Source organism: Rhinichthys klamathensis, unplaced genomic scaffold, assembly GCF_029890125.1.
Source record: "Rhinichthys klamathensis goyatoka isolate OS25496 unplaced genomic scaffold, OSU_Roscu_1.1 h1tg000107l_1, whole genome shotgun sequence".
Taxonomy (NCBI): domain Eukaryota; kingdom Metazoa; phylum Chordata; class Actinopteri; order Cypriniformes; family Leuciscidae; genus Rhinichthys; species Rhinichthys klamathensis.
In genome coordinates this window covers 1,572,770-1,587,723 of record NW_026606645.1, presented here as the reverse complement: position 1 = coordinate 1,587,723, position 14,954 = coordinate 1,572,770, and the positions used below count along the sequence as shown (strand labels likewise).

At 41.6% G+C, this 14,954-nt stretch overlaps 2 protein-coding genes across 2 annotated transcripts in view; one reads left to right on the top strand and one right to left on the bottom strand.

Moving 5' to 3' along the window:
- fam13a (family with sequence similarity 13 member A) overlaps positions 1–6,565 on the top strand; it is a 57,431-nt gene extending 50,866 nt beyond the window's left edge. The window contains exons 21-28 of the mRNA XM_056253537.1: positions 74–155; positions 925–1,130; positions 1,217–1,300; positions 1,389–1,484; positions 3,466–3,549; positions 4,007–4,200; positions 4,971–5,072; positions 5,220–6,565. Of these exons, the coding sequence (XP_056109512.1) occupies positions 74–155; positions 925–1,130; positions 1,217–1,300; positions 1,389–1,484; positions 3,466–3,549; positions 4,007–4,200; positions 4,971–5,072; positions 5,220–5,343 (972 nt within the window). The 3' untranslated portion in view covers positions 5,344–6,565. The remainder of the gene's footprint in view (positions 1–73; positions 156–924; positions 1,131–1,216; positions 1,301–1,388; positions 1,485–3,465; positions 3,550–4,006; positions 4,201–4,970; positions 5,073–5,219) is intronic.
- A 961-nt stretch (positions 6,566–7,526) lies between these two features.
- The window catches only part of herc3 (HECT and RLD domain containing E3 ubiquitin protein ligase 3), a 28,856-nt gene continuing 21,428 nt past the window's right edge, over positions 7,527–14,954 (bottom strand). Inside the window, exons 21-25 of the mRNA XM_056253567.1 lie at positions 13,223–13,286; positions 12,748–12,830; positions 8,631–8,814; positions 8,426–8,528; positions 7,527–8,159 (exon numbers count right to left, since the gene is read on the bottom strand). Of these exons, the coding sequence (XP_056109542.1) occupies positions 7,951–8,159; positions 8,426–8,528; positions 8,631–8,814; positions 12,748–12,830; positions 13,223–13,286 (643 nt within the window). The 3' untranslated portion in view covers positions 7,527–7,950. The remainder of the gene's footprint in view (positions 8,160–8,425; positions 8,529–8,630; positions 8,815–12,747; positions 12,831–13,222; positions 13,287–14,954) is intronic.

Sequence of the window (14,954 nt, the reverse complement as noted above, 5' to 3'; positions counted from 1 at the left end):
GATGAAAATAACCAGTGCAAAATGTATTTAGCTCTATTTGCTACAAATGTTGAGTCTAGTGTTTTCTCTACAGCCTTCACACGGCGACAAAGCTGCCAACCCAGAGGTTCTGCGCTGGATGAATGAACTGGCCAAGATGCGCAAAGACTTAAAAGGTATTGAATGAAAGTGGTTTGTGTCATGTAAGCTAGAGCTGCATGATTAATCGTTAAAAGATCGCAATCTCGATTCAAACCCGCAAGCAATTTTATTCCTAATTGCAACGATTTGCCTATTAAACATGTCTATTAAACCTTTGACAAAATCATTGACGCTGCTGCTGACCCAGAGAGAGTATTTTCAACCACACAGTATCATTATTTCTGTTACAAATATTCTATCACAGAAGTACCGCGATAAAAGTTTATAGTTCGGATATAAACAATGTCTACGGTAGCGATCAAAATAGATCAGATCACTTTTTTTAAACGTAACATGGTGCTACAAATAACGATTATATCGAGTACATCATTACGCCACCAGGTATTTTTGAGTGAGTCATTGAATTATTCATTCAAACCAATTTAAAAAAAAAAAAGATTCATTCAGATTAAACATTTTAAATAAACTGCAGCAATTAACATTTTGTTAGAACCTCATGTTATTTTGTTTAGTTGTCTGGTCAGAATGGTGGGAAGATTGTGATGTTTGAAAAAAAACAAAAACGTGATTCTCAATTTATCCAGAATCGTGCAGCTCTAATGTAAGCCATGATAATCCAATCTTCATGATGTTTTGTTCAAACAAATTGTTTCGGGTGTAATTTCTCACTAACCTTTGTGGGTTGGGCCTGCCAGGAAAACAACATCTGATCTAATCTGCTCTGCTCATGGCTTGCAAAGTTCTTATAAACAAGTGGCTCCATGTTCTGGCTCTACATCACAGATCACAAGCTGCTAAAGTCAGAAGAGGATTTGACGCCCATCCCCCGCCAGCGTAGCAACACGCTTCCCAGGAGCTTTGGGTCTCAGCTGGAGAAGAAAGCTCCTGAGACCAAAGCCCCCAAACCCCCTGTGGAAAGCACACTGGATGCAGTCATGAACAAACTGCAGGAGAAACGCAATGAGGCTGGCCGACCTGAAGACATTAAGGTGCGGTTTTAAGGGTTTCTTTTGCCCTTTTTTATTATAAACAAATGCATGTATCTTTAAAATTCTCATTCTCTGTTCTCCATTAGGACATGACCCGTGAACAGATTGGAACAGAAAAAGTGGCCCTTCAGAAAGCTCTTCTATATTATGAGAACATCCATGGGAGACCAGTGAGTGTGCAATTCTTAACCTTCAGAACATCTGAAGAACTTAGACTGAGGTTGATTTTAATATCTGTGTTTTTGTCACTCATTCTAGATCACCAAGAATGAGAGGCAGGTCATGAAGCCTCTATACGACCGGTACCGACTCGTCAAACAAATCCTCTGTAGAGCTTCCTCCATTCCAGTCATTGTAAGTTCTGTTTTTCCACCATTTTTCACTTTTCCCTCACCATTGCATGCTTCTATCCCAACTCTGTTTCTCCATTCACTGGAGAAATCTCTCATCTTGGGAGTTCATGTACAGCAAGAGTGTCCAATCCTGCTCCTGGAGGGCCACTATCCTTCAGAGTTTAGCTACAATCCTGGCTGTTGCAACTTCATTGTTCTGCCTCCTAAGATACCTCACTAAGGCCAAATTTACTTTCTCCTTCACTGGCCTTGTTTACACCTGGTATAAAGATGCGTTTTGGTCGATCGAATCACAAGTGGAAGACTCTAAATACAGGTGTAAACAGGGTCTAAAACGTTTTGAGCTTGTCCACTCTCGACCACTTCCAGAGGTTCGACCGGATTACTTTCGTAGTGTTAGACGCTCATGTTGTCGAATGTGTTCAAACAGCCACAAAAGACCGCCTACTCTCCGCCTACTGACCTAATGTGTGGAAACCTTATAAGAAGCGCGCTTGCCAGACGGGACTTAGACTGACGGCTGGAGACCCAAGTTTCGTACCAACGTACCAAGCACAATGTTCTCTCTCCATTGCTGATTTATAACACACACTCACAGCGTTCGGCTGGTCTTGCGACTGTCAGAGCAGAAGTGTGTTTTTCCGTCGTCTCCGGGAGCGTTTTTATGTAAACAGCGCGAGCTTATTTTGTCCATTAGATCGAAAGATCTGAAAACGCATACATTTACCCACCCATAGACCCTCCCCATGAAGAAATCAGGACAGAAGTGGTTGAAGTTGGACAAAAGAGAAGGAAAACACCAGGTGAAAACGGGAATGTGTCTCCATCGTCTACTTGTGATCCGATCGACCAAAATGCATCTTAATACCAGGTGTAAACAGGGCCTCAGATGCAATGAAGCAAGATGGCTAACTAAGCAAGAGAAATTTAATTCAGTATTAAAACATAGTAATACAAATAAATTGGTGATTTTGCCTAATTTTTCTGCATGCTGTATGTTTTGAAACCATTACGAGTCGAGTGCCCCACATTGGGCGCCATATTTGAGCTGTGCAAAGTCGCTGCCTATATGGACTGTTCCAAATCGGCCACTTGTGAGGGTCATTAGAGTTCGGTTGCTGGCCATGTAGGCATTTGGCAGCTAGGCTAGGTTTGGGAATAAAGCTAATACTTATCTGAGCCACGCTAGCAGATATCCATAAGCTACTATGGTTGTATTACAGGCTAGCTAACTGCTATTTCTACTTTATTCAGGAACTAAACCGTATGGATAAATCTCCATGGTATTAGTAGAGAAAATAGCATTAGCAGTAGCACAATATAAGCATTTAGATTTTGTATTGATGCAATGGCAGTGCCGGGGCTTTTTAGCACCTATAAGCCCGTCTTTAGCAAGAGCTCAAGAGTAGCTCACTGAGGTCATATCCTGTAGCTGGATATTTGCAACAGTATTCCTTATAATTCCCAATTCTCTTACATACTGTACATACTCTAAAAACATTAAGCAGCAACCCTGGGCATATCCCCACACCACAGGAAGTGATTTCCCACACTTAATACAGAATGATATGCATGTGAAATACAACAACAAAACATCCTAAGGGCATGCAAATATTATATTGGTATGTTCCGAAAACATCTGGCTTATGTAAAACAAAATGGATGTTACCATTATATAATACTCTAAAGCCTGATTATACATGTTTAAACTCATGTGCAGCTTTAGCTTCTCCATTTTTTTTTAGTCATTGATATGGTTCTAGTTCCATTTTGTCTTAGCATCAGTTAAACCGTGAGTTTCCAATTTGGTGAATATGCTTCATATGCCCTAAAAACCAATTACTTGAAGTGCCACCTTCAGATTTCAAGGTTTATTTTAATGTGAATCTTCTAGTCCATTAGTGGAGTGAGACCTGCCCTTAAGTGGGCTTGTGTGAAGGGAGTTTACCGGGTTGTAATGTCACTATTAACACCCACCACAGGGCTCGCCTTCCAGCAAGCGCAGAGGCCCCCTGCTGCAGCCCATTATCGAGGGTGTACCAGCCCTGTTCTTCAGCGACACAAAGGTGAAGAGCTGTGACTGCTCAATCAACCAGTGATTCGGCTGACCCACCTCCTTCCCCCCTCTAGTTTCCTCATTAACCTAATCATGAATCAGTAACTTGCATGGGCACGTACTTGGGAGTGCTGTGAGATTCGACTCCTGCTGATTCCAAAGCCGTTTGCTCACATCCCTGTTGGGTTTTGGCACCAGGGATGTGAAAACTCGAATTGGTGACTCAAATGTAAGGCAGTGCACTAAATACTCCAACTGAAATGAAAATAATTGATTGCACTGTTAAAGCACTGATGCTTTTCATTTGTACTAACACTTGTCACAACAGAGGCTTGATGCACAATGATTCCTATATGATTTCCCATTGAGATTCGCCTTCCAAATCAATGTTAGGCTTGATGCTGCTCTCAGTCATGGTAGTGTAAACCCTCGGAGATAACTCACCAGCGCCATCTGCTCTTTTCCAGGAGGAGGAGGATGGCTCGGATGACGACGACACCAGGACACAGTTCACGGTCACGGTTAAGCCAGAGCTGAGCATGCTGGGACTTCTCGACCAGCTGGATGAGGACACGGACGGTTTCATCTCGCCTGTTGATGAACTATCACCCTCCAAGAACACCATGGATATGAGATTGTCCAATTTGCATGCTGCCACCATGTGAGTATTAGGTTTAGAGGAGAAACGTATGTCTTAGGGCGCTGACACGCAAGATAATGCTTGGACAGAGTGTTTTGAGATCCATTTTGAAGATGTGGAAAGAGTCGTACCGGACCTCAAATGGCCAGGTCTCTCTCTCTCACAAGAAAGGGACTAACCAGATCTGCTTTTCTAAGAAGCATTGTGAGCTAAGTTGATCGTAGAGACCATTGGTGACAATGGTTCTACAATATACTTAGGCTTATTATGCTTTTGGGAAACACAGCCTTGGACTGCGTAGACCCAAGTATATCGTAGAGACCATTAGTGCCAATGGTTTTTACAGCCTACTTACACTTATGATGCTTTTGGAAAATGCAGCCCTGGTAAACTAAAGGTATAATAAATAAAATAAGGTAGATTTCCAAAATCACAACTGGAAAGGTTGTCATTGGTCAATCGTAGTTAAAATATTGTCAACTACTGGTTGTGCGATGTAGCGCAAGCCTAGTGATTTCCTTGCTATCCATCATCCCCATTGACATCAATGAATTTGCGTGCTTTCTGACATAAACTCAAGCGTGCAAGCGCCCTTACAGACCTTTTACATTTCTTGTATTCATAATTTATCTTGTGGAGCTCCAAGGCCAAATATATATATACAAATGGCTAAAAGTAATTTGTACATTTAAAAAAGCGAATTGTTTGGTAATATTTACCAACTATTGAAACAGCAAATTATTGAATTGTCGCTGCTAAAACTTTCCACTCCCTCTTAACCAAACACACAGGCAGGAACTTGTGGAGCAACTCCAGGAAGCCCGTGAGGAAAAGAAAAGAATCCGCCAAAACCTCCGTGAATTTGAGGATGAGTTCTTCAAACAGAATGGCAGGTAAAGAAAACTTTCACAATACAAATACAAAGGGTAACATGTTTGCTCTTAAAATTGTGTAAACATTCATATGGTGGAATCTATGTCTCTACAGAGAAGTAAAAAAAAAACGTATTATTGAATGTTCTACTTGTGCTTTTCCCATAGAAACGTGCAAAAGGAAGATCGCTCACCCTTGGCAGGGGAATACAATGAATACAAGCATATTAAAGCCAAGCTAAGGCTGTTGGAAGTGCTCATCAGTAAAAGAGACTCCTCCAAGTTCATTTAGTGCTCAGCTTACTCAAGACTTACTCTACTAGCCAAGCAAGGACCAGCCACTGCTATCCAAAGCTATACAGTGGGTACAAAGACATGTCTTACAGGCACATTTGGCTTTTGAAGGACACAGAGACATGACTTGTTCACCAATAGCAGATGTACAGTGCCGTTCGGTCCACTGTACAGCGAAGAGGACTCGTGTTCTGCTTTTGACTTCTGATCATTTTGCAGTCTGCTATGAGACCGTGGATTCAGAATACAATCACATATTGCGAATCTCTGATCCCGATTCCCTTTGAAGCCCAGAAGAATGTTTCTGTTATATTTTGTGTTCGTATTGGTATTTCGATTTTTTCTATATTAATATCGCTATAATATAGAAACAACTGTGTTTTCACAATCAGGCACAAGCTTTGAAGAACATTGAGATATTGCGTCTTAAATTGTCTTATGTATATAGAGATGAGGAGAGTTTATCATTATAGGAACTTTTAGTATTTGATGAATTGAAGAAAGTAACCAATTAATGGAAGGAAGGCTCTCTGTATAGAATTATTTTTTGTTATTTACTGGTGCCATAATTCATGCAAATGGCTTTATTTTGAATATTAATGCTTCTGAGGAAATGCATAATTTGCATTGTTTATCGACTCGTTAATCTAATTCCCCTCCCCTCCAAATTTTAAAGCTGTAATCTTTAAGACCATTGACTAAGCTAGAATCGACTTGATTTTCTTTACAAAAAAACAAACAAAAAAAAAAGGTGCAAAAAACAACCAAAAGGAAAAAAAAACTCTCTCGCTATGCTGTAATGGTGTAGAAACGCACAAACCAAGGTTCTATAAACCAGCTTTCATTTTTCATTTTTTGTGTATATTTTTATACTAATAAATAGTCTCAAGTGTCGAACTGGTCATCACATGAAACTCACTGTTTAACAGTGCTGTGGGCGGATCAAATCCCCTCAAACACATCTCTATTGTTAGCGAGCAATAGAAAGCGAACCTGTGGGGCCTCACTTAGCGTTTGCGCCTGGTGAACGCGGATACAAACCCGAGTGAGCACATTACCCCCTTCTCTTATTCTCCAGATTGGAAAATTGTAGCGTGAATTTTGTTTTTACTGAACGTGACAAGAATGATGGATAAAGATGAATACCGTGTGTACATTTTAGTACATGATTGTATTTGTATTTTGTACATATGATATAAAACCAAAATATTTTTTCTGACTCTACTGGTGTTGGGTGTTTACTTCAGTGTCATTAAATACAAGAAAACGCTTGATAATCAGAGGTGAAGTAATTTTATTGTTCTGGAAAAAAATAGATAAAACAATATATTCCATTTGAAAGCTATAAAAGTAAATATACTTTACTAAAATAACAACGCATCAGTAGCCACTAAGAAGCCCTTGTTTGCATACATTGACAGAAAGGAATACGTTGGATAGAAACACTTCTTTCTATGACCTTCCATCATGTTCAAACAAACACATCTCATGCAGCTAGATGCAAAACATCACACGCCACAGCAAACACATCACCGTGTTCCCCATATCATCCCCATCTCGGAAAACCACCGAGGAACCGCAGGTAAATCACTCGGATCCGTTTTTAATAGCGACCCGACGACGTCAGAAAGAAAACGTGAGTAGAAAACAAAATTTTACAGCATATGACCTTCCTGTGAATCAACAAGAGGGATTAAACTGAAAGCGGCAATGGACTCACCGGAAGAACACAGCTGTTAGAATATTCACATTTGCTGGATTTAAACAATATTAAAATCCCATAACTAGTACACGTCATACATCACCCAGTAGTTATTGCTGGATCACATCCTCAATGAAACCCCATATCATTCTAAGCGAAATCCAACCCCCCCAATGTTAATTAAAATATTTCTGAAAAGCAGCTGGGCATGGCATGCTCATGCACGCCTATTATTAATAAGAGACATTTTTATGCTAATGACTTGCTACTGTACATAAAAGGAAAACCGCTGGAATGGATTCAGGAGGTGTGTAAACGCTTAACGTCCGATTCGAGCATGGGCTGAAAGGGTTAAGAAAAGGGGTTAATCAAGTTAAAACCGTGTACCGTGCTGATGGCGCTGTGTTATCTCTACCATCTTGAACCCGGACGAGCCCCCAATTTACAGGGTTGCGGTGGCTCTTTCTGAATTGAGTGGGCATTTCATACGCTTAAACTAGCGAATTTGATCCAAATTGGTTTAAGTCAAAACGGCAAAATAACATGGTCTGGATACGAGCGACCTATCGGATTCAAAACCAATTCTACTTAAAAAAAAGATATAAAGAAAGTCAAGTCTTTCATTTATTTAGCCAGCTACTCCATCCCAATCTTATAATTTACTTTCATCATTTAAAAAAAATATAAATTTGAGAAGAAAAACAAAATCTGTGCACATCTGGAGAAGCCAACCAAATAAGCAAGTCTGTAAAAATAGGAAAATAATAGATTTACTCGTATGAGATTCAGGATGTGCTCTTCTGTGGTTAAATAAATGCGAGAGCAGCGTTCGTTTCCATTTCTCCACAGGTTTAAAGTGCAGTGTCGGCATACAGAAAGCCACCTCTGTAAGTTAGTTCCTGCTCAGACCAGACTGAAGCCCTCGTACTGCTCCACGGCTTGTGTGAGCCGGTGCCGCAGGGTCTCTTTGGTCTGGTAGCAGGGCATGTCCAGCATGTTATAGCAGGTGTGAGCCACAGGAAGGTAGTGCTCTTCCGTAGCGGTGGACTGGAGGATGATGCGTAGACTGGCCATGCCGTGGATGGGGATGCGGTCACTGCCGGTCAAGAACACTGTTGGGAGGACAAAAACAACACTTATTTGGTCTGCGTTTTAAAGGCGGAGTGACTTCAGCGCAAAGAAGATGCGTTATGCATGAGTGAAGGGACGCTTGAAGGAGTTACTTCCAAACCAAGAAGTGTTCAGCAAAACTCGAAGCGTCTCTCCTCTGCAGTTTATGGAGAGGAGGTGCACAATATATGGTTCTGGTGTACATTTCAGGCGCTTTTATATTATATATTCAATAGCACAAACTGTACCGCAGTTGTCTCTCACTTACACAAGAACTGCTTTTTTTTCTCCAAGGGAAACTCGTGAAACACCTCCCAAAACATCTGAACTGTCGGGTGAGATGCAGAGAACTCGCCCTTGTAGGAGGCATTCTGGGACAAAACAAGACAAAACACAAGTTTAATGTGAACATTAACAGGGCGCGGACAGAATGTTGAATCTTAAAATTGTCAGAGCACGGCTGTGTGTCCCACCTTCTCCATCTCCTCCCAGTTGTAGTTGTTGTTGCCCACCACCATGGCCATGAGCTCAGAGGGCTGGAAGAGAGAAAGGATCTCCCCACCGCAGACCTTCAGGAACCCGCTGGAGAAAGCCGAATACAGCTCCTGTACGGCATCGCTGAATACATACTGCAGATACGCCTGGACAAACTCCTTCCTGAGAGAGGAACATCCAAAATAAAAAAAATAAAAATTATTTATATACATTTTTTTCATTAACGTTGCATCTAGCATTTTGTATTTTATTTTACTTTTCAAGAAAATTAAGCACTTTTTTGTAATTCTTATTGTTACTGTATTGTAGAAAAACCCTCACTCGTTCAAAAATTCAAAAATAATTAATATTATTTAAATGTAGTTGGAGCATTTTTTATTGTCTTTGTGCTGATTTAAGTTTTTTTTTAAATGATGATATTACAGTCATTTTTTACTAAAGATGATGCATGTTATTTAATGATAATGCTTATTTTGATTAAAAAAATCTGTACTAACTAATGAGAATCTAATCTCAGGAAATAATGAGAAAAAAATAAAAATAAAGCATATCTGCCTAATATATTTATATATACAGGTCCTTCTAAAAAAATTATCATATTGTGATAAAGTTCATTATTTTCCATAATGTAATGATAAAAATTTAACTTTCATATATTTTAAATTCATTGCACACCAACTGAAATATTTCAGGTCTTTTATTGTTTTAATACTGATGATTTTGGCATACAGCTCATGAAAACCCCAAATTCCTATCTCAAAACATTAGCATATCATGAAAAGGGTCTCTAAACGAGCTATTAACCTAATCATCTGAATCAACTAATTAACTCTAAACACCTGCAAAAGATTCCTGAGGCTTTTAAAAACTCCCAGCCTGTTTCATTACTCAAAACCGCAATCATGGGTAAGACTGCCGACCTGACTGCTGTCCAGAAGGCCATCATTGACACCCTCAAGCAAGAGGGTAAGACAGAAAGAAATTTCTGAACAAATAGGCTGTTCCCAGAGTGCTGTATCAAGGCACCTCAGTGGGAAGTCTGTGGGAAGGAAAAAGTGTGGCAAAAAACGCTGCACAACGAGAAGAGGTGACCGGACCCTGAGGAAGATTGTGGAGAAGGACTGATTCCAGACCTTGGGGGTCCTGCAGAAGCAGTGGACTGAGTCTGGAGTAGAAACATCCAGAGCCACCGTGCACAGGCGTGTGCAGGAAATGGGCTACAGGTGCCGCATTCCCCAGGTCAAGCCACTTTTGAACCAGAAACAGCGGCAGAAGCGCCTGACCTGGGCTACAAAGAAGCAGCACTGGACTGTTGCTCAGTTTTGCATGTCATTCGGAAATCAAGGTGCCAGAGTCTGGAGGAAGACTGGGGAGAAGGAAATGCCAAAATGCCTGAAGTCCAGTGTCAAGTACCCACAGTCAGTGATGGTCTGGGGTGCCATGTCAGCTGCTGGTGTTGGTGCACTGTGTTTTATCAAGGGCAGGGTCAATGCAGCTAAATATCAGGAGATTTTGGAGCACTTCATGCTTCCATCTGCTGAAAAGCTTTATGGAGATGAATATTTCATTTTTCAGCACGACCTGGCACCTGCTCACAGTGCCAAAACCACTGATAAATGGTTTACTGACCATGGTATTACTGTGCTCAATTGGCCTGCCAACTCTCCTGACCTTAACCCCATAGAGAATCTGTGGGATATTGTGAAGAGAAAGTTGAGAGACGCAAGACCCAACACTCTGGATGAGCTTAAGGCCGCTATCGAAGCATCCTGGGCCTCCATAACACCTCAGCAGTGCCACAGGCTGATTGCCTCCATGCCACGCCGCATTGAAGCAGTCATTTCTGCAAAAGGATTCCCGACCAAGTATTGACTATTGAGTGCATAACTGAACATAATTATTTGAAGGTTGACTTTTTTTTTTTTTTATTAAAAACACTTCTTTAATTGGTCGGATGAAATATGCTAATTTTTTTAGACAGGAATTTTGGGTTTTCATGAGCTGTATGCCAAAATCATCAGTATTAAAACAATAAAAGACCTGCAATATTTCAGTTGGTGTGCAATGAATCTAAAATATATGAAAGTTTAATTTTTATCATTACATTATGGAAAATAATAAACTTTATCACAATATGCTAATTTTTTTAGAAGGACCTGTATATATATACACTCACCGGCCACTTTATTAGGTACACCTGTCCAACTGCTCGTTAACACTTAATTTCTAAGCAGCCAATCACATGGCGGCAACTCAGTGCATTTAGGCATGTAGACATGGTCAAGACAATCTCCTGCAGTTCAAACCGAGCATCAGTATGGGGAAGAAAGTTGATTTGAGTGACTTTGAACGTGGCATGATTGTTGGTGCCAGAAGGGCTGGTCTGAGTATTTCAGAAACTGCTAATCTACTGGGATTTTCACGCACAACCATCTCTAGGGTTTACAGAGAATGGTCCGAAAAAGAAAAAACATTCAGTGAGCGGCAGTTCTGTGGGCGGAAATGCCTTGTTGATGCCAGAGGTCAGAGGAGAATGGCCAGACTGGTTCGAGCTGATAGAAGGGCAACAGTGACTGAAATAACCACTCGTTACAACCGAGGTATGCAGCAAAGCATTTGTGAAGCCACAACACGCACAACCTTGAGGCGGATGGGCTACAACAGCAGAAGACTCCACCGGGTACCACTCATCTCCACTACAAATAGGAAAAAGAGGCTACAATTTGCAAGAGCTCACCAAAATTGAACAGTTGAAGACTGGAAAAATGTTGCCTGGTCTGATGAGTCTCGATTTCTGTTGAGACATTCAGATGTTAGAGTCAGAATTTGGCGTAAACAGAATGAGAACATGGAACCATCATGCCTTGTTACCACTGTGCAGGCTAGTGGTGGTGGTGTAATGGTGTGGGGGATGTTTTCCTGGCACACTTTAGGCCCCTTAGTGCCAATTGGGCATCGTTTAAATGCCACGGCCTACCTGAGCATTGTTTCTGACCATGTCCATCCCTTTATGGCCACCATGTACCCATCCTCTGATGGCTACTTCCACCATGTCACAAAGCTCTAATCATTTCAAATTGGTTTCTTGAACATGACAATGAGTTCACTGTACTAAAATGGCCTCCACAGTCACCAGATCTCAACCCAATAGAGCATCTTTGGGATGTGGTGGAACGGGAGATTCGCATCATGGATGTGCAGCCGACAAATCTGCGGCAACTGTGTGATGCCATCATGTCAATAATATGGACCAAACTCCCTGAGGAATGCTTCCAGCACCTTGTTGAATCTATGCCACGAAGAATTGAGGCAGTTCTGAAGGCAAAAGGGGGTCCAACCCGTTACTAGCATGGGGTACCTAATAAAGTGGCCGGTGAGTGTATATATATATATATATATATATATATATATATCCAATGCACATATTTACATGCACTCACATCCCAGACCGAGTGAATTTAGACTGATAATCTGAGCTGGGCTAAAGGCCTGTAATATCTTCAGGAGGTCATATAGCAGCGTCAGGTTTGCTGAAGATTGTGATCTGAGCTTGTGTGTGTGTGTGTGTGTGTGTGTGTGTGTGTGTGTGTGTGTGTGTGTGTGTGTGTGTGTGTGTGTGTGTGTGAACGGGCCTTGATCTGAGCTCAAGATGATTGGCCCTCCGCCTAATCTCACCGTCAGACAGCAGGACGCATGCACATATGCAAACAAAACACACATGCATGATCCCATGATCGCCATTTTCTTACACCCTTTTTCTATTCTTACAATCTCTACTTAATGTGTTACCTGAAATACACACTTGATCGCGGCAACAATTCTTCATACATCACAAATGTGTGTGCATTTACATGTATTTTTTTTGTGTGTGGTTTGGATTGGATTTGTGTTGATGCAGTCCCATCTGTTCCTGCAGCTTCTGAAACTGTGCAATTTTGTCCCCGCTGACAACACACCTACACACACACACACACTCTCCCTCTCTCTCTTTCTCTGACAGACACTGAAAGATGGAGCACAGGCAGGAACAACATGACCTCTTTCAGACCTTCATTTAAAGAGACACACCACAGACTATATTCCTAACAATCGCACCTGTTGGTCTTGTCCACAGCGACGTTCTTCCCACCCTGAACCAGCTCCTTGACCTCTGTGATCCCATAATACTCTCTTGTAATCTGTGGACACAGTTGTTACATTTATATATTCATTTACTGATAAGTCTGAAGTCAATTTCACACCTAATATTGTCAAAAGCTTGAAACGACTGAGATTGTTTCATCTCTACTACCGCCCATCCCTAATTCTAAATCATAAATCACAAAAACATATGTTGAATATCGTTCTATCATCCGACAGGAAACGTTGATGGGACATATGGCAAGTGAGCAAACTCAAACACATTCGAATAACCGTCTTGGCAGCATGTGTGTGATATCAAGGATAGGTTTTACCAAAGCAGTGAATTGTAAATTGCTCTATAATATGAATTAGTTATCAAAACAAATGCTCTTAACTTGGTGTGGCCTCATTTGAGGGGTCACGTTTAATTTGGTGTCCAGTAACTTACAGCAAAGTTCAAACAGAAGGTCTCCTCCACGTCCCCCTCATAGTCCAGCAGCTGCTGAAGACTCCTGCAGACAGATGAACACATGACAAAACAGTCACTGAAAATATACATTTCTCATTATGACAGATGCGTAAGCCAAACTTTCATATTATCCATGTCTCCTTTTATGTCTAGAGTCATCGACAGGCCTTTAATTGTCTTTCTCTCCGGTAATCGCAGCTAAGAGCTCAGCGGCTGCAGGGTATAGGAGCAAACCCCTGGCTTACCTGAGCTGGGACAGTAGCACATCATCTCCTACTTTTTACAAATGACTCTTCTGCCTATGACATTATAAACCACTTATAAATCAGAATGTTTGCTTTTTACATAAGCAGCCAGTCGAACTCAGAAAACAGATTCAACTGAAGTCTCAAAACAAGGACTAGCACGTTTATAGCTAGCTGCATGAATACATCCACTTTTAATTTAAAGTTAGTAACATTTCAAGGTTTAAACTTAAAATTGAAACTTTATTGCCCTCTTGAGTACTGAGGTTTGCTTCCACCAGTCTGTTGTGATTGGTCTACTCCGCTCTGATTGGTCAGATGACCCAGTCTGTTGTGATTGGTCTACTCTGCTCTGATTGGTCAGATGACCCAGTCTGTTGTGATTGGTCTACTCTGCTCTGATTGGTCAGGTGACCCGGTCTGTTGTGATTGGTCTACTCTGCTCTGATTGGTCAGATGACCCAGTCTGTTGTGATTGGTCTACTCTGCTCTGATTGGTCAGATGACCCAGTCTGTTGTGATTGGTCTACTCTGCTCTGATTGGTCAGATGCTTCAGTCTGTTGTGATTGGTCTACTCTGCTCTGATTGGTCAGGTGACCCGGTCTGTTGTGATTGGTCTACTCTGCTCTGATTGGTCAGATGGTCCAGTCTGTTGTGATTGGTCTACTGTGCTCTGATTGGTCAGATGGTTCAGTCTGTTGTGATTGGTCTACTCTGCTCTGATTGGTCAGGTGAACCGGTCTGTTGTGATTGGTCTACTCTGCTCTGATTGGTCAAATGGTTCAGTCTGTTGTGATTGGTCTACTCTGCTCTGATTGGTCAGATGGTTCAGTCTGTTGTGATTGGTCTACTCTGCTCTGATTGCTCAGGTGACCCGGTCTGTTGTGATTGGTCTACTGTGCTCTGATTGGTCAGATGGTTCAGTCTGTTGTGATTGGTCTACTCTGCTCTGATTGGTCAGATGGTTCAGTCTGTTGTGATTGGTCTACTCTGCTCTGATCGGTCAGATGACCCAGTCTGTTGTGATTGGTCTACTGTGCTCTGATTGGTCAGATGGTTCAGTCTGTTGTGATTGGTCTACTCTGCTCTGATTGGTCAGATGGTCCAGTCTGTTGTGATTGGTCTACTCTCCTCTGATTGGTCAAATGGTTCAGTCTGTTGTGATTGGTCTACTCTGCTGTGATTGGTCAGATGGTCCAGTCTGTTGTGATTGGTCTACTCTGCTCTGATTGGTCAGATGGTCCAGTCTGTTGTGATTGGTCTACTCTGCTCTGATTGGTCAGATGGCCCAGTCTGTTGTGATTGATCTACTCTGCTGTGATTGGTCAGATGACCCGGTCTGTTGTGATTGGTCTACTCTGCTCTGATTGGTCAGATGGCCCAGTCTGTTGTGATTGATCTACTCTGCTGTGATTGGTCAGATGACCCGGTCTGTTGTGATTGGTCTACTCTGCTCTGATTGGTC